The following is a 23,267-nucleotide window of genomic DNA, read 5'->3' as shown; positions in this document are numbered from 1 at the left end:
CACCCTCTAGGTAACGTGACACGAGCAGTAAGGCTAATCCCGGAGGCAATGTAGGTTAAGTATTTGCGCACGCACACCCAGCAACAACATCCCTGGCCCCCCACAAAAGGAACTCCACACAAGGTTATGTATAAAAATAGCCTTTGTATTATACCAAACACATTAGATAATAAACACACACTGTACAATGTGCCATAGGTACGGGCAGAATTTACAGGGGATTATGTACATAAGACAAGACCACATGGACCACTGTCAGGAATAAGCACTTGGTAGAACTAGCACTTAGAACATAGAACAATTGTAGCATAAAATAGCAAATGTAGCACACAACCAGTAACCACTGGTAAAAGGTAAGTAACGCCTACGCAATCCTAAACACCTTAGGCAAATATCACGCAGGGAACCATGAACTCACTAGCATAACTATACTAGGAACAACAACCTCCTAGGCATAAAAATGCATCTAGAGGTATCAGAACACAGGGTGTGCAAAATGTGGTACACACAGTACATTTCCTAACACCCAAAGCATTAGCACATAATCACATTTAGCGCATAAATCACATTAGGGTCCAGGTTGCGCCACTGCGCCAAAACCTAAACGTAGCAGCTGCCCACTACTTGCTGGGCAGCTGGGGGACAATAGCAAGGGGCCTAAACGCTGCAGCTGGCACTAAGTGCTGCGCAGCTGGGGAAGGCCAAGGTAGGGATGAAGGAGTGCGACTCACTCCTGAGTCCAAGACATGTCCCTAGGAAGAAAAAAACCTAAACGGTGCAGCTGCCCACTACTTGCTGAGCAGCTGTGAAGCAAACTGCGACAGGGCTCTCACTAGCCCTTTGGACAAAGACTGCGCCAACTGCTGGAGCCCTCCGGCTCTAGAACTATGAGGAGAGGGTGGGCAAGAACACGGGCCCCTCCTGGACCCTTTAAACACTAAGGGCCAACTACTGGGGCCATCTAGGCTTTTGAAAGACATAGGGGGAGCCAAACCGGGCTCTGAATTAAATGTGACCCCATGTCCCTCATGGGGACTCTAGAAGTAACTGGGGGCCTCGTTGGAGCCCGCAGGCTCTGAAAATAATCATGTCCTCAATCGTTGGGGCGGCCCTCTCGCCAGCGGGGCCGCCCAGGCGCTGACAATGCGCCTCAATGGGGCCCCCGACGCGGGGACCTCGGGAACCCCACGGGCCCTCTAACCAATTATTTCACTGTTCGAGCGGCCCACTGCACCAACGAGGCCGCTCTGACCGGGGCCTCTCTGCACATGGGCCCTGCGGCCGACCCAGGACAGCAGTGTCCTCTTTACTCACCGGGGCTCTTGACGCTGCCGGTCTCCGTTTCGCCCCGGTCCCTATTCTGGGACCGGGGCTCAGATTGTGGGGCCCTCCCGGCTCGGGGGCAATCTTCTTCTGGGGTTTTCTGCTGGCGGCCCCGGGGCTCTCCTCAGCTCACGGGAGCCCTGGGCCGCGGGAGGCCCTCTCGGCCGCTTCTCTTCCTCCGGGGCTCCCTCCTTCCTCATGGAAGCCCCGCAACTCTCCTGCTGCTTCCGGCGGTTGGACTTCCGGCCTCCTTCTCTTCCTGCTTCCGTCTGCTGGCCCCACCTACAACCAGGCGGGCCGCGGTTCGCAGTGGCAGGCATCGGATCGATGAGGGGTGGGCTCCCTCTAAATTAAGAATAGAAATGCAGGGTGGGCACCCGCGATTATAAAATAATTATGGCCATAATGCAGGGTGGGCACCTGCAATAATTAAAGTAATGAGCGGGGTTGGCACCCGATCGGCAACAAAAGGGCAGGAGCGCTTCTCCCCGAGGGAAAACGACAGCGCTCTGCCCAGCAATAAGGATAAAGTGCCCATGAGGCGCTGGGGGGCCCAGAAATCACAAAAGGACCCAGAAATGACCCCTACAACAAGAAGGGTCCCAGCAACACAGGGCAAGGCTTCTGGGGCAAGGAAAGATCTCCCAGCCCTCCTCAGGCCAGGCAGAAGGGGCCCCAGAAAGAAGTCCTCCAGCAATCCAGGGGCTGGGCAGGGCCCAGGGAGGCAAGCCTTCCCCTGGGCCCCAGCAGCAGCACGCCCCTGGTAGATTAAAGTCAGGAAACAAGAACATTTAACATGAGGTCACAGCCTCTTTTTATACACAAAATCCCTTTGTCTCTAGGGTGCAGGGTGGGGGAAAAACCAGACACAGCTGGTTCTGGAGCACTCTGTTGCTCAGCCCCTCTCCCCATTCACTGGACAGGCTAGGGTCATCAGTTGCACCACAGGGGGCGGAGCCAGCATTGTGGAGGGAAAGCCCAGCCCTATTCAGGTCCCAGGTGCAGCCCCTCCCTGCCATCAACATGCAGATCTCCCCATTCATCACCGGGGCAGACCCATCCTGACTTCTGGAGCCAGGGACACCAGCCAGCTCCAGCCAATCACAAGCCAGACAGTCAATTCACATTAACTGCACAGGCAGGCCAACTTCTAGAAGTGGCACTTCCACACTAGACACATTAAAGCCGCATACATCATCCCGCAGCATTTAATCATACGAGTCCGCACATACCAAACTCAACCTTGCACTCCCCACGCATCAGGAATTACCACACATACATTCCCCATGCATTCCTATGGGAGGGCAGGCCAATCTCACACACGCACTCAGAGAGCGCACGCACTTTACACTGCGACACAGTGCGCAAAGACCAGATATCATTATACTGATGTAACATTAAAAGGCAAAAAGTTCTGGGGTGAACCTGCCAGAAGGGCCAAGTTCAACACTCATGATTTATGCCTAATGCTTTTCCCATAGGTGTGCCCGCTGAGAGTGGGTATAGTGGGACACTGTTGCTAATGATTTATGCACAGGGTTGTGACCGCGGAAGTGATACCTAAAGGGATGATAATGCCTATGTGATTTATGCGTAATATGGTTTAGGCCTATGAGATGCATAATGTGTTTTTATGCTGGTGAGGCCCAAGGCGTAATGTGTTTATGCTAATGAGGTTTGGGCCTAATGTAAGTTATTGCCTAATGTCATGCTATGATATTTTTTGGATGGTGTCTAATGCTAATATGATAATGCTTAGGTCATTAGAGTACCAGTAGTTACTGTCTGTATTTTGCATTTACTTACCTGCATTTTGATGGTTCTGACCTTGGCCCGATTGGCCCGGTCCTGTATATAATCCCATGTGAATATTGCCCATGCCAGTTGGCACAGTGTAAATGTGTGATTAGGTTTCTAATGTGTTTATGATAATACAAAGGCTATTTTTCATATAATCTTGTGTGGAGTTTCTTTTGTGGTGTGCCTAGTTTCTTGCTGCTGTGTGTGTGTGTTGCGCAAACGTTTTACACATTGCCTCTAGGATAAGCCTGGCTGCTGGTGCCAAGCTACCAAGGGGGTGAGCAGGGGTTATCTTCAGCGTGTAACTCCCTTGCCCTGACTAGAGTGGTGGTTTCTGCCTAGCTTAGGTGCAAGCCTTAGCCAACCAGAAATCCAATTTCTAACACACGCCCAAAAGAAATTTAGTAGCAATCCTTTTCTTTTGGACTACTGGCCCTGGGTCTTGACGGGCTATTACGCTAACAACTTCATTAGGTTCCAATTCCAGGAGGGCAGTGGAGGCTCTTAACTGTGTGGGGCACTTATAAAACATAGGGTTATTATACTCTCGGTCAGTGGGGGGTTAGTCAATTAAGCTTCTTGATTAAGGCCACATCCAATCATAGTCTCAACTCAGTTAACGTGATTTCTTTCAATACTATCCCCATTGCCCTTTCCTGCATGCTATCAATGGTTGTGGTCGGACAAGAAATGGGTCCCATTCCCGTTGGTCCCATTGGCCACCCTGCAGCCTTTCGCTTCCCCATTGTATATATTTATATATTTTCGTAAAGTTTTATATAGCGCAAACTTGATCCCAAAGGATATCAGAGCGCTTTAGAGTTAGAGGGAGAGGAGGGAAAAAGATCACAACAAGACTAAAATGGGGAAACTATGTTAGTGCTTACCAAATTAGAGATGCAGAGGTGACAATGAAGGAGGAAGAGAGCAGGTCCAGCCCAGCTGCAGACGGGCCGCTCTTGGCAAGCACCCAGGCGCATCTCGCACTGCGGAAGGGTGACAGCGCTGTTATAGCACGTTGACAAGTTCAGGCCCCTCCTTCACACAGGGGAAGGCTGGGGGATGAATTCCTACCCCAACCAGGGCCTCCGTAGTGGTGCGGCAAGGTGCAGGCTAGTGGAGCACTATATTGGAATCCCCTGACAGTCAGATATGTGCAAGGTACTGAAAGGCAGGGAGTGGGTTACTCGTAGCTCACCATCAACATGTTGGAGACCCCTAATCTATGACAGTTTTTAGATCTTGTCTATTCCATCCCGTAGGGATGGTAGGCTTCCGAAAAGTCTAACCAACTGCGGATCGCTTACAGTTCATGTGAGCCAGGCGCGTGCACATGAATTCGCTCCCCCTACCCCTCCCATGAAGCAAGACAAGAATAGAAAATCAAAGCGACCGCGGCCGCTCTGATTCCATTTGCCACCAGCCACTTCACGCGCTCCGCAGGTCATAAACAGGACTATCTGCTCGTGAATCGGAATGCTGGCATGGTTGCCCAGCCCCCCTCCCAGCGCTGCCTTTCCTCTGCCATTCTATGGTTTCCAATACGTCTTACTAAAAGTGCACTTTCCCTGCTCCCCAACACAGGCTTCCCCACTATAACCCTCTTTTCGTTAATTTTACTCAGCTCTCATCGTTAACCCAGCCCACAGACACACACACACACACAGACATACACACACCCCGCCCCCCCGCCGCGCAATGCTGAGAGCTTCACTGACACTTTCACTTTAAATCGGTTCTGTAAATGCAAAATGCGTTCATTGACTGTAACATGTCTAAAAGTATTTTAAGGTAAATTTCACACCGTTTTGATTTAAAGTGGAACAATGCATGTGCCTAAATAGTAGTACAGCTTTTTCGGATGAAATTGGCAGCGAAAACTCTCTGTGAGAAAATTGGTCTCGAGAACCAAGAAAAGTTTCGGTGACGTCATTTTGCGGCACTCATTTGAAAAAATCGTAAATCTTACTTGCTACAAATAAATATAACTTAATTTGAGCACGAATTGTGAAATGTTAAAAGTCACTCTGATAACAACAATGCTTTTGCTAGGTGGAAGTTCTATGTGTCACATCACAGCACGCAAGAATTTTTTTTTTTGCGGGGGGGAATAGATGTGCAAGCACGAGGTGACTAATTGACAGCGTGCTCTTACCGTGTGAACGGAAACATAACATTTTGCAATCCCGAATGTGTAGGAATGTACGGAGTGAGCGCTCGGAGAACAGTCGTCTCGCGGAATGACAGATGAGAACAGCATGGGGGAAATTCTCCTGTTAACTTTAAAATGGTTCTTGGGATGGCTTCACGGCGGAGGAATGCGGCTAGCCCGTATCATTTCATTCTATCGGACCTGAACCTGCACCAAGTAAATGAAAACAACTGCTTTCAGAGACACCGTGGCCCTACCTCACTCACCCTCACACCCTCACCCACCCTCACACACCCTCACTCACCCTCACACACCCTCACTCACCCTCACACACCCTCACTCACCCTCACACCCTCATCCTCACACCCTCACACACCCTCACCCCCTCACTCTCACACACCCTCACTCACCCTCACACCTTCACCCCCCTCACCCTCACAACCCTCTCACCCTCACTCACCCTCACACACGCTCACCCTCACACACCCCCACCCTCACACCCCCCCACCCTCACACACCCTCACTCACCCTTACACCCTCACCCTCACACCCCTCACCCTCACATCCCCTCACCCTCACATCCCCTCACCCTCCCTCACACCCTCACCTTCACACACCTTCACCCTCACACCCCCTCACCCTCACACCCCCTCTCCCTCACACACCACCTCACCCCCACACACCACCTCACCCCCTCTCCCTCACACACCACCTCACCCTTACTCACCCTCACCCACCCTCTCACCCTCACACACCCTCTCACCTTCACACACCCTCTCACCCTCACCCACCCTCTCACCCACCCTCACACCCCCTCACCTTCACACCTCCTCACCCTCACACCCCCTCACCCTCACCCCCTCACACCCCCTCACCCTCACACCCCATCACTCTCACACCCCCTCACCCTCACACATCCTCATGCTCACCCTCACTCACCTTCTCACCCTCACACACCCTCTCACCCTCACACACCCTCTCACCCCCTCCCCCTCCCTCCCCCTCACACCCCCTCACCCTCACACACCTCACACCCTCTCACCCTCATACCCTTACCCTCACACACCCTCACCCCTGTCACCCTCACCCCCATCACACTCAGCCTCCCTCACCCTCACACCCCCTCACTCACCCTCACACCGCCTCACTCACCCTCATACACCCTCTCACCCTCACACACCCCCTCAACCTCACACACCCTCTCACCAACCCTCACACCCACCCTCACACCCCCTCACCCTCACACACCCTCACCCACCCTCACCCTCACACACCCTCACACTCACACCCTCAATCACCTCTCATCCTCACACACCCGCTCACCCCCTCACACCCCTCACCCCTTCACCCTCACACCCTCACCCTCACACACACCCTCACACATCCTCTCACCCTCACACACCCTCACCTTCACACATCCTCACCCTCACCCCCTCGCACCCCCTCACCCTCACACACCCTCACCCTCACAACACCACACCTTCACCCTCACAACCCCACCCCCTCACCCTCACAACCCCACCCCCTCACATCCCCTCACCCTCACACACCCTCACACACCCTCACTCCCACACCCTCACACCCCCTCACCTTCACACCCCCTCACCCCCCTCACCCTCACACCCCCTCACCCACACACACCCTCACCCTCACTCCCCCTCACCCTCACACCCCCTCACACCCCCTCACCCTCACCCTCACCCTCCTCACCCTCACACACTCACACCCTCTCACCCTATCACCCTTACACCCTTACACCTCCTCACCCTCACACCCCCTCACCCTCACACACCCTCACTCACCCTCACTCAATCTCACACCCTCACCCTCACACACCCTCACTCACCCTCACACCCACTCACCCTCCCTCACACACCCTCACCCTCACACACCCTCACACCCCCTCTCACCCTCACACCCCCTCACCCTCACACACCCTCACCCTCACACCCCCTCACCCCCACAACCCTCTCACCCTCACTCACCCTCACACCCCCTCACCCTCACGCCCCATCACCCTCACACACCATCACCCTCACTCATTCACTCTCACTCACCCTCACTCACCCTCACACCCCCTCACCCTCACACCCCCTCACACCCCGTCTCACCCCCTCTCACCCCCTCACACCCCCTCTCACACACCCTCACCCTCACAACCCCACACCTTCACCCTCACAACCCCACCCCCTCACCCTCACAACCCCACACCCTCACAACTCCTCACCCTCTCACCCTATCACCCTCACACCCCCTCACCCTCACACCCCCTCACCCTCACACCCCCTCACCCTCACATGCCCTCACCCTCACACCCTCACACACCCTCTCACTCCTCACCCTCACACACCCTCCCACTCCTCACCCTCACACCCTCTGACCCTATCACCCTCACACCCCCTCACCCTCACACACCCTCACCCTCACAAACCTCACACACCCTCACACCCTCACCCTCACAACACCACACCTTCACCCTCACAACCCCACCCCCTCACCCTCACAACCCCACACCCTCACATCCCCTCACCCTCACACACCCTCACCCTCACACACCCTCACCCCCACTCACCCTCACACCCCCTCACCCCCCTCACCCTCACACCCCCTCACCCACACACACCCTCACCCTCACTCCCCCTCACCCTCACACCCCCTCACACCCCCTCACCCTCACACTCCTCACCCTCACACCCTCTCACCCTATCACCCTCACACCTCCTCACCCTCACACACCCTCACCCTCACACACCCTCACTCAATCTCACACCCTCACCCTCACTCACCCTCACACCCACTCACCCTCCCTCACACACCCTCACCCTCACACACCCTCACACACCCTCACACCCCCTCTCACCCTCACACCCCCTCACCCTCACACACCCTCACCCTCACACCCCCACAACCCTCTCACCCTCACAACCCTCTCACCCTCACTCACCCTCACGCCCCATCACCCTCACACACCATCACCCTCACACACCATCACCCTCACTCATTCACTCTCACTCACCCTCACTCACCCTCACACCCCCTCACCCTCACACCCCCTCACACCCCGTCTCACCCCCTCTCACCCCCTCACACACCCTCACCCTCACAACCCCACACCTTCACCCTCACAACCCCACCCCCTCACCCTCACAACCCCACACCCTCACAACTCCTCACCCTATCACCCTCACACCCCCTCACCCTCACACCCCCTCACCCTCACACCCCCTCACCCTCATCCCCTCACCCTCACACGCCCTCACCCTCACACCCTCACACACCCTCTCACTCCTCACCCTTACACACCCTCTCACTCCTCACCCTCACACCCTCTGACCCTATCACCCTCACACCCCCTCACCCTCACACACCCTCACCCTCACAAACCTCACACACCCTCACTCACACTCACACCCTCACCCTCACACACCCTCACTCACCCTCACACCCCCTCACGCTCCCTCACCCTCACACACCCTCACCCTCACACACCCTCACACCCCCTCTCATCCTCACACCCCCTCCCTCACACCCCCTCACCCACACCCCCTCACCCCCTCACCCCCACAACCCTATCACCCTCACTCACCCTCACACCCCCTCACCCTCACGCACCATCACCCTCACACACCATCACCCTCACTCATTCACTCTCACTCATCCTCACTCACCCTCACACCCTCTCACCCTCACACCCCCTCTTACCCTCACAGCCCCTCTCACCCCCTCACACCACCTCCCACCCTCACACACCCCCACCCTCACACACCCTCACTAATCCTCACACCCTCTCACAACCCCCTCACCCACACACTCACTCACCCTCACTCACCCTCACTCACCCTCACACACCCTCACCAGCATAGCATAACAAAACATAGCATAGCACAACAAAACACAGGATAGGATAACAAAAAAAGCATAGGATAGCAAAACATAGCATAGCATAACAAAACAAAGCATAGGATAGCAAAACAAAACAGCATAACAAAACACAACAAAGCATAGCGTAACAAAACACAACTAAACATAGCATAGCATAACAAAACAGCATAACGAAACAAAGCATAACATAACAAAGCATAGCAAAACAAAACATAGCATATTATAACAAAGCATAGCATAGCATAACAAAACACAACAAAACATAGCAGAACAAAACATAGCATAACATAACAAAACATAGCACAACAAAACAAAGCATAACATAACAAAACATAGCATAACAAAACATAGCAAAACACAACAAAACGTAGCATAGCATAACAAAACACAACAAAACATAGCATACATAACAAAACATAGCAAAGCATAGCAAAACATAGCATAGCTTAACAAACACAACAAAACATAGCATAACAAAACACAACATAGCATAACAAAACAAAGCATAGCATAACAAAACAAAGCTTAGCATAGCATAGCATAACAAAAGATAGCATAACAAAGCATAGCTTAACAAAACATAGCATAACAAAACATAGCATAGCAAAACAAAGCATAGCATAATAAAACACAACAAAACATAGCATAGCATAACAAAACATAGCATAGCATAACAAAGCATAGCATAGCAAAACACAACAAAACATAGCATAGCATAACAAAACATAGCATATCTTAACAAAACACAGCATAGGACAGCAAAACTAAACATAGCATAGCATAACAAAACAAAGCATAGGATAGCAAAACAAAACATAGCATAGCATAACAAAACATAGCATAACAAAACACAACAACACATAGCATAACAAAACATAGCAAAACACAACAAAACAGAGCATAGCTTAACAAAGCACAACACAACATAGCATAGCAAAACAAAACATATAATAGCATAGCAAAACATAGCATACCAAACACAACAAAACATAACATAGCATAGCATAATAAAACATAGCGTAGCAAAACAAAGCATAGCATAATAAAACACAACAAAACATAGCATAGCATAACAAAACACAGCATAGTATAGCATAACAAATCAAAGCATAGGATAGCAAAGCATAGCATAGCATAACAAAACAAAACATAGGATAGCAAAACAAAACATAGCATAGCATACAGCATCACTCAGCACCACCACAGAATCACTCAGGGGCACCACAACATCACAATGCACTACCACAGCATCACTGAACACCACAGCATCACTCGTTCGCCATCACAACATCACCCAACGCCACCACAGCATCAATCTGTGCAACCATTCAACAACAACTGTTTCAAATGTGTTCTCTCAATGGTTCAAGCTTTATTACAAATGTAACAAAAAGATGTTAATATTTCACTTCTGGGGGAGGAGCCAAGATGGCGTCCGGGTAGGACGCTCAGTCCCTCGGCTCCGAGGATCATCTTCTCCTTTGCAACTATCCTGCCGTCTATCCTGGCCCGCCCTGGCGGATTGTTGAAGATGATGACGTCCGGCGACCTGTGGAGCAATCCTGATGCTGTACCGTTTTCCCTCACGGGAGAAATGACTGATCGCATTATGCGGCCCGCAGCAGTTCTCAGACCGGGGCCTCGAGTGGATGGTGAGGCCGGCCGCTCAGTGCGCAACTCGGGATGCCAGCGACCGCTGTGAGCCGGTCAGATCCTTCGTAGTGCGAGGCAGCCGAATTTCAACACGCGCGCCCCGCTGTACTACAGGTGCGGGTCGGATCGTGCCTGGCGCTTGGTTTGGGGCAACTGCACGGCGGCGAGTGCTCTATTTGCTGGCTGCCGAGAAACGGCTTTCGTGGAGCTCCGCAATCAACGGGAGGCTCCCGGATTTCCGCTCCCGCACTATTTTACAAGACGGCGTTTCTGTGGGTCTTCGGCTTGTGGCAGCATATTGGCATTATTTGTCGGCATTATAGTGCGTGGAACTCTGGCTTTCTACTTTTAGTGCCCTGACCTGTTTCGGAGTGTCTACCCCCATGCAAACGACGGCCATGATGGAGCACAGCCTGGGGAGGTCTGTGCTGCAGTGTGGTGGCGGAATTGTGGTGCAAGGGGACGCACTCGAAGGGGAGAGTAGTGGAGATTTGGGATATGGCGATCTTCTGGCTGCTATTCTCTCCCTCCGTCACGTTCTGGCGCACTCTGCTCAAACCCTGATCGACAAGGTGGATGATATCGTGTGTGCACTGGGAAGATTGCAAATGGCTGACTCGCAGGTACATTTCGATTGTTCTTGTTCCTCGTCCGTCTCCATCAAGATGGCTGCCCTATTTCAAAATGGCGGATCTGAATCTCCGGACCTCGCAAAATCCAATGCTGCGGATGTCGCATGCCTGGGGCGATGTGAGGACCTTGGACTGGAATCGCGAAGGGTATATTTGCCCCGAGGCAATGGCCTGGGGGTCGCCTCGGGTGTTGTCGGATGTTGACATTTTCCCTCCTGGCTCGGCTCCGCATTGTGACGTGGGGATGGTTCATTCTTTGTCCGGGATGGGATTACTGGGTTTGAGCGTAGCTGCCATGATTGGGTGGTTGTACCGGCTTGCCATTTTTGGGTTGATGTTCGCATTTTTTTGGGACACTTTGGTAAACTGTGGTGCACGTGACAAAACGGGACAGGGATGAACGCTTCCTGTTATTGACTGATGGGTTTCTCGTTGCTGACCGAGCCAGATATGTGATGTGCTGATTTCTTTGACTGTGCACTGTGCCGGCTTCGTGCCTTGTGACTTGCCCTACTGGTAATGTTTTTTGGCACCGGACTCTACGTCCCTATTGATCCGTGGGAGGGTGATGCTGGGGGCAGACATGTGGGATGTGGATCGCTATCCTTGCTTGCGATGTGGGCTGCTTTTGTGTTTCCAACTTCTCCTGCTTTTAATGCTTGATGCCGCCGGATGTCATGTTTAGTACTGTTGGCTTTACGGGAGGGTGGAGCCGGGGGGCGGGTGGTGGACTCCTCCCCGCTTTTCCTTTCATGGGAATATAGATTAGGTTTCTTCCTTTACTCTCTACATTTCGGGACTCCTTTTATTGGGCGACAGGCACGCTGCTAGGGGGGGGGAAGGCCGTAGCCAGCTGCAGAGGTGCAGGGTGGGGGGTGGATGGGGGGGGTTTGTTTTTATTTTTTGTTCTATGGGCCTTCTATTCTTTTTCCTCTTTCTGGGTTTAGACATTTTTTTACGTGATGCGCGCGATTCTGGCGTTTTTGTTGTATTATGCAATTGGCTATCCTGATTATTACAGGCCGGAATCACCCTGTTGTGCTATGTTATCCTGTTCTTGTCTATCCTTCGGAACGCAACCTTTAAAATTAGACCTCTGTACTCCTGGACCAGATCCTTCGCGTTTCTGTATTGCAATGTACTGTATTCGCGAGCCCTGGGCTCTGCGCTGTGTTGTAATTGCGATTTTTATCAATAAAGGTCTTTATAATAAAAAAAAAAAAAAAATGCAACATTAATAAAGAAAAAATACATCACCAAAAAAAATTTAAAAAAAATTTCACTTCTATTATTGGATTTTCGTCACAATAAAATACACTGAACATAATCTTCACAAAAGTTATTTACAAAAGTTTAAGCTATTGCCATTATAAATTACATTAACTTTTATTTAAGTATTAATTATTTAAAAAAAATTAAAAGCCATTGTTAGTTTCGGTCTGGGCTCATGCCAAAGCCAGCAGTTCATGCATGGGTCCGGATTCAGCCAGGCAGCACTCTGACTCTGGTGCAGCCTCTTTTAGCTTGTCATGGCTTCAGCAGATATAGAAGCCCCTCACATGGGCAGTTCGTATGGGCAGTTCCGGCCACATGCAGGTCAATGACTGAAAAGTTGCAGCAATGCACAGGCCGATCACTCTGGGCAGTTGCTGCCACGTCCAGTCTGCTCCCCCTGTGTAGTTGTGACCACGCATAGGCCAACTATCACTTGATAAGGCATAGGATGACTATTCAGTGTGCAATTACAGCCTGCGAAGAACAGGTCTGACACGCAGCTTCAAACAGACCACACGGATTGCCTTTCCTGCAAAGCATCCATTGCAGACAGACTCGCTCTTTTGGGTCCCACTTTAGACAGCTGGGACACCCGCCACCTGGCTTCTCCATAACAGACACTCCTCCTGCAGGGTTGGAAGGCAAGCAGGCTCCTAGGTACTTTAGGACATGTACCCAGGTCTTCACAAGAGAGCAAGGATCAGATGATATCCCTTCACCTCTGGCAACCTGGCACTGAAGCAGGCACCAGCTTTAGGTGCACAGCAGTCCTTTGAGTACTCTGCAGAGCACTCCCTTCCTTGACTACAGGGGACATGGAAATGGAAGAAGTGAGTTCCTACTTTTATACACCAAATTCAGACAGGAGAAGTGTGTGCACTGGCTGCAACTGCAGAACGGGTTTGAGAGGGTTTTCCTTTCAATTTTACTTTACCAGGCTGCTATCCAGCCTCTGTGTAGAATGATGCTTCTGACTGCAGTGTAGTCTTCAAGTTGGAGCACCCACAACATTCACAAACAGGTGTGGTTTCTACATCTGGCTGTCACCAGGAAACTAAAGGAGTAATCGGGGGACGACAAAAGGACATACCTCACCTAAAGCTTTCCTCACCGTGCACAATAGAGTCTGCAGTTGCACTGCTCACCCCCACAGTCCATCAAATACCTTTGTTCAGAATGGCAAATCATCGTGGGGCAAAGAAATGGACCGGTGTATGCTGGCAGAGACGGAGGTCTATAAGGCAAGGGGGTGCCCTAAGAAATGGGATAGGAAGTGGTCCCACTGGAACAAAGACAGGGGAGATACATATGTGTGTCGCCCACGGTAGAAATCAAAATGCTCCGACAGGAGAGACTGATGGGAGATGTGTCTTGAGGGCTATTGACTGCTGTTGACTTGTAATTTCTTGATGATATTATGCAATGTGTCATTCAATCATGTACTGTGCTACTGTGATTTTCTTCAATAAACAAAGTTTAAAAAAAAAAGAAAGACAAATCATCAGCTTCTTGGTAAGCAAAATGCCTAATCCAATTACTAAAGGAGCTCTATCTCCACTTCACTCACTTCTTTGTCTAGGTCTCTTCCCCCCATCTTCAGGAATGTCAACAATACACTTCTGCTGTTTGGGAAATCCACCTCATCTCCATCTTATGCAAAAACCAGGTCTCGGGCGTCCAACTTGGATCCCTCTCATGGACCTCTGTTATTCTGGCTCTGTCACACATACCATGCAGGCTACACACGCACACACACAATCACACAGGCATACAATACAGGATGTCCACAGTAGAAACTGCGAAAAGCTTCTAGCAGTGGAACTTTACATTAGTGGTTCAATACGCTTCATCTCTAGTGACATAGATAAAAAGGTCTAGTCACATCTATGGATTGACAAAATGCGATATGCTGCCTTTGCGATGTATGTACTAAACCAACGGCAAGGGAAGTAGTCCTCTGTCATCCAATGAGGTCATGCATGCCTCCAGGCCCCAGGACAAGTTCAGGACCTTACTTATGTCTAGGGCTCTGTGCACATACTAGAACCAGGGCCAAAGTCTAAAACCAGGATACCAGAAACAAGAGGTCAGGCACTTAGGGTATGGGTTCATGAATGAGCTCCATGCAGGGAACATTCCTATACTGACTCACAAATACAGTATAATTATGTGTGCACCTTTTGTTGTGATAGGCCATCAGCAAGTACATAATCTATACAACTCAAACTTATGTCTGCTTTGTTTTATATCATTTTCAGGAAGAAGATGGCTGGTGCTTCATCAGGAACGGTAATGTGTCCGCATTGTGGAAAGCCATTTAAACGTCTTAAGACCCATTTACCTCATTGTAAAATGGCTGTCAAAGGGAAGACAGCTCCAGTTCCAGAAAAAGTACTATCTCTCAGTGCAACAGCTGCCAAACCCAGGCCTATTAAGACCCAACCAAATGGAAAATTAAAAAAGCAAAGGACATATTTACCTGCAGCTACACATACACAATCAGTAGGAGTTGCCAAGAAAGATAAAACAGAGGTTACAATAAAAAAGAAAAAAACAGAGCACATGGAGTCAAAGTGTCCAGCTGACATCAAAACTAGCACCAATACTTTAATAGAAAAAGCACACAGTGAAACAAAGAGGCCGGTGAAAGTGTCCAAAATAACATTGAAAGGCCTTACACCAAAAAAGCAAGTGCCATGTGATCCAACTGAGACCACGCATTCCAAAGAAACATACAGCCAGGAGTGTGCCTTATTGAGCCACAATGAAGGCTCGTTCCGCACAGAGGAAACAATGCTGACACACTCTGTAAAAGTCTCTTCTCCAGCCACTGTGGGTCTGCGCAATAGGATAGATATAGATTTTAGCGATTCCATTAAACCACATGCACAGGAAGAGAAGGTGGCATTGATATCACAGGAAAAACAGGAATATGCATTGTTACCAACTACAGTTCTGCAATCGTCTATCCATGGAAAGCAGACATTACTGCCAGAAGTGAGTGAATGTGACAATATATCAAACTATAATTCATGTACTACTAAATGGAATAGCAAGAATTTCACCTCAGAAGACAATTTGAATGCAGATGCTGTAAGTATAAAAGGTAAAAGGGATCAGAGGGATGCATTTCACACCTATGAAGAGGAACATTGTGAGAAGATGAGCGCACTGCATCTTGATAAAAGTTCAGCAAAAGCAAGTATTTGGATTAAGGAGAAGGAAACCAGGGACGGTGCAATAAAGACATCTTTGTGGGAGAACATTAAGGGCCCCATGGTGAAAGGCACCAACAGAAGCATAGGAGACACCAGTTTCAACCAGAAGTTAGAACCAGAGATCAGGACTTTGGTAGAGGATAAGCTTCTAAAAGATTCAGCAGAGAATTTGATTTCTGCAAGTGACTCTTTTTCTGTCCTCCAAAAAATAGGTCACACTTGGAGGTCAGCGGACACAGGTCAGGAAAGAGGAAGAACTGTGGATTGTGTGGTTTGTCTGCAGCAGGCTCCTGCGAATGAACAGCAAACCCTACCCATCTCATCATTGCACTCTTTAAAGGACCGTGATGGGGAAGTGTTGACAGTGCAGAAAAATGAGAAGACATCATGTGTGGATACCCAGTTAAAACATGAGCTAACTTACCTCCAGGAAACTGTATGCAGACACAATATTCAAATGGATTCTGTGGGACTGCAGTGGCTTCCTGATTTCTATTCCAGTTATCAGGAGCTGGGGGTAGTCCCCGGCAAGTGCCACCGGTGGGATGCTAACGTCAGTTCAACAGAATATGTCTGTCACCCCAAACAGCAGCCTGGTATGTATGATGGTATAAGCATATTGTATGTTTTTTCTTTTTTACGTTTTTACAAGCAGCTATTTGTAAACACAAGATCTATTAACAAACAAAATAAGTGGTAGAAAAACCCATTGTTTTGATACATTTCTATATTTGTCCCTGAAAAGACTGTAGGAAAAAAATGAAAGGTTTGACGGATGGGCCAACAGGCATTTAGGGCAGCGGAAGCCGTCCCTACATCTGGCTGGCACTGTCCTGCCTGCATTATAGCAGATGCTCAGCAACCAAAATAAGAGTTCCCCACCCATTTGGCATAGCATTTTTGTCAAGCATGCTCTTAGTGAAAACAGACTGCTAGATAGGCCACTAGGCATCAATGGTAACCCACTTGGCAATGTTTTGTTTTTACTGAAATAAGCCCTCAAAATCAGGGGTTGTTTTTGTAAGGTCTGCTGTAAATTGGAAACATATTTCAAGGCACTGAATCTGCCCATCCTGCGGTGTATGGACAACTGGCTGGTCATTTCTGAAGGTGGAGACAACTAGGACTCCATCTTCAGAAGTTTACAGTTTGCCTGCACACCTCTAAATGAGGACTGGAGGAACAGGATGTCTGCCATTGTACAGTAAATGTTCCATTTTCAACAGCCTCTAAAAAATATTTTAATTGTTGAGAAAAAATAGTAGGCAACTTCTCTGAACCGCATTCCAGTCCATCAATTTTCATTGTTTGTAACACTAGGAGGGAGGCCAACCCCATGTAAATCATTCTTGTTTCTGGTAATCTAAGAATAATCCAGCCCGAATTGCGAGACCGACTCCCCAGGAATTTAAGCAATCCCAGACCAGTCGTTCCAGTCTGGAGTGGCACAAGGGACAAAAAAACAATGATTCGGTGGAGTGCAGCCCAGAGTAATTTCCAGAGCCTAATAGTAATTCAAATATTCCGCCCATCACTTTTTTGTTTTCCTAAATCTGGTGCACCCCAGGTATCACCAGACTTGAGCCCAGCTACACTGATGCCAGTACTGAGCCGACCTTCGGCGCCTACTACATCTGCCTTGCACTGACCAAAAACTCTGTGCCGAAACCGCAGGCACCCTCAGAGCTGAGACCTTCGGCATCGACCTGCAAATCTGACGCTGGCGCCGGCACTGTTGAACCGATCCTCCACAAGCTGCAAGAAGAGACCACTGCAATAGGGTGACCACCTGGCATTGGTGCAAATTCAGGACAGTGAGTGTAAAAATTCAGGACAAAGGGTCAAAATTCAGGACAGGAGGTCAAAATTCAGGACAAAACTTCAGGACAATAGGTACGTTTTACAGACACATCAGAGGTCGCGCAATAGTATATAAGTAAGCCCAGCCATTTCCAAACATATTCAACCATTTGCAAACCTATCCATCATGTAGCCTTCCATCTATCATTTCACTCATCCATCCCTTCATCCATCCCCTCATCCATCCTTTCACTCATCCTCCATTATCCATCCATCCATCCACCATTTCACCCTATCCATCTGTACACTTATCCATCCACTCTTCATCCCATCCATCCATTCAGCCATTTACCCTTTCACCAATCCAGCCATCCTTTCACTTACTAATCCTTCCACCCATCCACTCTTTTAGTCATCCATCCATCCTCCCTTTCTCTCTCCATCGACCCTTTTACTTAGCCTTCCTTCCATCCATCCATCCACCCACCCATCCATCCATCTACTCATCCACTCATGAATCCATCCATTGACCCTATCACTCATCCACCTATCATGTCACTCCTTCACACATATATTCATCCTTTTGTCCATCTACCCTCCCTTTCACTCACTCATCCATCCTTACATCCACCCTTTCACTCATACGTCCATTCATTCACTCTTGCACTTATCAATCCATTCATCATTTCACTCATCCATCCAACCACCCATCATTCCCCCAACCATCCACCCACCCACCATCCACTCACCCACTCATCCATCCTTTCACCCACCCACCATCCAATCCACTGATCCATCCTTTCACCCACCCACTATCCACCCACCCACTCATCCATCCATCCATCCTTTCACCCACCAACTCATCATCCATCCATCCTTTCACCCACCCACTCATCATCCACCCATCCACCCTTTCACCCACCGACTCTCCATCCATCCATCCTTTCACCCACCCATCATCCATCCATCCATCCATCCGTCCTTCCCCTCATCATCCATCCGTCCTTCCCCTCATCATCCATCCGTCCTTCCCCTCATCATCCATCCGTCCTTCCCCTCATCATCCATCCGTCCTTCCCCTCATCATCCATCCATCCTTTTCCCTCATCATCCATCCATCCTTTTCCCTCATCATCCATCCATCCATCCTTCTACCCACCCACTCATCATCCATCCATCCTTCCCCTCATCATCCATCTATCCTCCCCTCATCATCCATCCATCCTTTCATCCACCCCCTCATCATCCATCCATTCCCTCATCATCCATCCATCCATCCTTCTACCCACCCACTCATCATCCATCCATCCTTCCCCTCATCATCCATCCATCCTTTCCCTCATCATCTATCCATCCTTTCACCCACCCCCTCATCATCCATCCATCCTTTCACCCACCCCCTCATCATCCATCCATTCCCTCATCATCCATCCATCCACCCTTCCCCTCATCATCCATCCATCCATCCTTCCCCTCATCATCCATCCTTCCCCTCCATCCATCCCCTCATCCATCCATCCATCCCCTCATCCATCCATCCTTCCCCTCCATCCATCCATCCATCCCCTCATCCATCCATCCTTCCCCTCATCCATCTTTCCCCTCATCCATCATCCAGCTACCCTTCCACCCATACATCCAGCTATTTACACTTTCTCTCCATCCTTCCCCCTCACTCATCAATCCATCCATCCTCTCTCATTATCCATGTATTCAATATTTCATTCATCCATTCACCCTTTCACTAATTCATCCAGCCATTCACCCATCCCTTCACTTACTTACTCGCCCACCTTTCCATATTAATTTTGAGCTGAGCCCTTTTGAGAAGAGGCCCATCAAGAACTTCACCCTCGCTGCAGGGGCCGTTCCAGGACTGGGACAGAAGCCACCCAGGGCGGAGACAGGATCCACCACAGGGGGGGACAAGAGCCATCACAGGTGGGGGTGGACTGGAGCCACAACATGGGGGGACAGGAGCCATCACAGGCGGGGGGTGGACTGGAGCCACCACATGGGGGACAGGAGCCATCACTGAGGGGAGGGCAGGAGCCATCACAGGAGAGGGAACAGGATCCACCAGGGTGGGCACAGGGGTGGGCATGCAGTATTCTAGTATCATCTTGGGCTCCTCGCCCCTTCCTGCACAAGACAACAAGAAGACAGGCTCTCTGTCCAAAATGCCATCCCCCACTGTGATGTACAGTACTTACAGGAGATACTCTAAGAGAACTGGTTTAACTGATTGTCCTCCATACTTAGTTAATCAGTGTGGGTGTGATTGTGCCATTTCTTTATTGTATTACATTATAGACTGCATGTTTGAAGAATCGAGGTTTGCTTACAATTTAGTGACAGTAATCTGTGTAATCTGGCGGAGTCTAGGATGTTTGGGGGCCTGGGTAGATATGGAATGTGTGAGCCCCCCTCTAAACTGCAGAGACATGATGCATTCAGGGTTGTTTGCATGTGAATAGATGTCGCTGCTCCTGAAGCTGCAGCCCCTCCCTCTCAGTCACCTTCGAAGCACCTCTTAACAGCTCATCAAGGGCTGGAGGTGTGAGGGCTGCCACCCCCCTGCGCCTCTCCAATGCTGCTGAGTATCTGAGGAGCTTTGATGCAGCATCGGAGTGAAGAAGGGAGGTGGGTGCAAGCTGTGCCGGCTTTAGGGTGGGGCAACCGGTGCCCTGTTAAAATGACGGACAAATGGCGTCCGTTAAAGATTCCTTCACGGACAACGGACAGACGGCCGAAATTACGGACTGTCCGTGAAATTTACGGACGGTTGGTCACCCTACACTGCAATGCAGAAACACCTGGTCATTTATCCCCATACAGACCAGATCCTTGTCCGCCATGTGGGATCTACTGCTGCTCCAGCTCCCAAGCGCCAGGTGTCCTTTTGAGGAAGTTTAGGATGTTCCAGTTCCAGCAAAGCAGCGCAAAACAATTGATAATGTGACCTGCCCTTTACCCCTCTCTCAATCATCCCTCACCCTGTTTTTCAACTTTCAATTTACCCATCTATTACTCCAGGAGAACGCCTTGATATTACATCCCACTGGTCTCCTCACTCTGACTTGGGCGGACATGGGGCAGGCTATGATGCATATGACATTCCTCCACCGGCTGCCCCATGGGACTCTTACGATACAGATCCACCTGGGGACACTGAGCCTGACCTGTACTGGGCCCGTCCCTTTCCTCCGGACGATTCTACTTCCTATCAGGAGCTGGTGGGTATAGCAACCCCATTCCACAAGGTGGGCCTTCATACGGAGCCCTTAGATAGGACATCCTCTTTGAAACACACTCCTCCACTCAGAAGAGACAGCTGATAGGGTTTATAGTGATTACAGATAGAAGGCGCTCTACCTAGAGTAAACGTTACACTTCGTAGGGAAATAATGTCTGTGGCGTGGTGCGTAAAGAGCGAACGGAGTAACCCTAAACCGTTCCAAGAAAATCTAGACGACCTTCGTTATTGAAACAGGAGCAATGCTCTCGCAACCACAAAGCAGTGTAAAAACACACAAAACAGTAGTAACAATAAGGTAGAAAACAACAGCAGATCTTATATTCTCAAACTTTTCAAAGACGTTTATTGGATCCACATTCAGCCGACACGTGTTTCGTCGTGTTCAAAAGTGGAGTCGACCCGACTCTTCAGGGCTGGTAAATAGACCCAGGCATCTATGGGTCGATGCGAAACGTAGGTGTGGTTGAGCGAAGAATCCTGTATATAAATTGACGGGTAATCAATATTTTAAAGATCCAAAGAACCCTGGTTCCGGGTTGGAAATTATGAGTACGACTGATTTTCTGACGTGGGCGCTCACTGAGGCGCATTAGTACAAAAAAGGAAGAGACTAGACACGTGTGTGTGTCGGACTCTAACCGGGAGGGGATCCAATAAGAATTAAGGGCTGGATTTCTGTTCCGTTATCCTTATGCAAGTGGTGCACTATGGTTTGGAATCCCTCCTCTGTGTGTTCCCGGTCGCCGTGTTCCCAGACTTAAGGGAATGTTATGATACAAGCCTGTCCTCTTTAAAGATCCTGTCCACGCCAAGGTCATAACACCCACTGTAGATAAGGAATGAGGGCGGGGGCGGGGGGGGTAGGGGCCTATTTTGAGGTTTGAGGAGAGAGAGAGGTTAATCAATAAGTTGACTGACTGGAGAGAAGGATCACAGAAAGACGACATGGCCTATCATTGTGCAACTGTTCTGGTCACTCAAAAGGTCTGGGGCTGGGGAGGTTTTGAGGTTATGAAGCACTGTTGGCTAAATGTCATGCACTGTTACTCTGCCATCAACTTTTTCATTGCGCACTGCACTCACGGCCTAGGTGGACCATTATAGGCTACTCCAATTCAAGCCCATCCAATTCCATCCTTGCTAATAGTAGATAGTATGATTTGCGTATCCTGCCTCATGTGAAATTTGCGTGCGCTGAATGATTGCAGGAAGGCACAATTAGTCCATGTCTATCTTACTATACACAAAATCGATATCTGTTTCCTGGAAGAGACCCATTTGGCTAAGGTCGCTGGTCATCGGCTATACGCATGTGGGTGGGGGGGGGGGGACATATTTATCAGCATATTCCATCTATGCCAGGGGTGTCACTATCTTGTTAAAAAAGGGCCTTCCTTGGTGGACATCTACGGCCTTAGCAAAAAACCTGGACGATACGTCTTATTAGCGGGCACACTTTACAAGCACCCCGTGATTATGGCCACAGTATATGAGCCTAACACTGACGACCCGGAATTATTCACAGAGGTGTGCAAACAAATGTCTGACACTGGCTCCCCGGACTGTATTTTGGGGGATGGGAAGACTTCAATGTCCCACTAGAGGATTCGAGGGATAGATCCCAGACATCTAGACGTCCTCATGCCCCGGCGGCCAAAATCCTGAACACATTGATCTCCAATAAACACTTGCAGGATATTTGGCGTCTCATGCACCGCTATGCGCGCAAAGGAACATGTCTCTCCTAACATCAGAATACATGGTCAAGAATCGACTTCAGGCTGATCTCCACGGATGCACAGACTTGGACTAAATCAATCACCCACTTGCCACATACACTTTCCGACCACGCCCTGGTGAAGCTCGTCCTGCAGATCCCCCTAACTCTACCATGAGCATTCACTTGGCATATGCCACCAGGCGCTCTCCGTGACGCTGTTTTTAGGGAGAAAATTCAGGCGGCCCTTTTTGAATATTTTGAGCACACCACTGGCTCCATGCAATCTCCCTCCATACCATGGGATGCTTTTGAGATGGTCGTGCGGAGTGTCTCCATTGCTAATCAAAACAGCGTCCTCAAAGCTGTCTGTGGGTCACTCTCTTCTAGACTTGAATCTGACATCAGAACCCTACAGCCAGGCTTCTTTCATTCACAAGACCCACACACTAGCTAACATCCATGACAAAATGACTGAGTATAAAGACGAAGTGATTCGGGGAAACATACTATCTAGGTACAGAAGCTCAGGCCTGACGTTATGGTGAGGGCGACA

General features: G+C 49.7%; 1 protein-coding gene across 2 annotated transcripts in view; it reads left to right on the top strand.

The window, feature by feature from the left end:
• The window catches only part of MTNAP1 (mitochondrial nucleoid associated protein 1), a 229,966-nt gene that overhangs the window by 153,953 nt on the left and 52,746 nt on the right, over positions 1 to 23,267 (top strand). For both annotated transcript variants that reach the window (XM_078654266.1, XM_078654267.1), the window contains exon 2: positions 14,976 to 16,531. In XM_078654266.1, coding sequence (XP_078510392.1) covers positions 14,983 to 16,531 — 1,549 coding nt within the window. In that variant the 5' untranslated portion in view covers positions 14,976 to 14,982. The remainder of the gene's footprint in view (positions 1 to 14,975; positions 16,532 to 23,267) is intronic.

This window comes from Lissotriton helveticus, chromosome 7 (genome assembly GCF_964261635.1).
Source record: "Lissotriton helveticus chromosome 7, aLisHel1.1, whole genome shotgun sequence".
NCBI lineage: Eukaryota > Metazoa > Chordata > Amphibia > Caudata > Salamandridae > Lissotriton > Lissotriton helveticus.
Note: the sequence above shows the minus strand (reverse complement) of the source record. Positions and strands in the feature narration are given on the sequence as shown.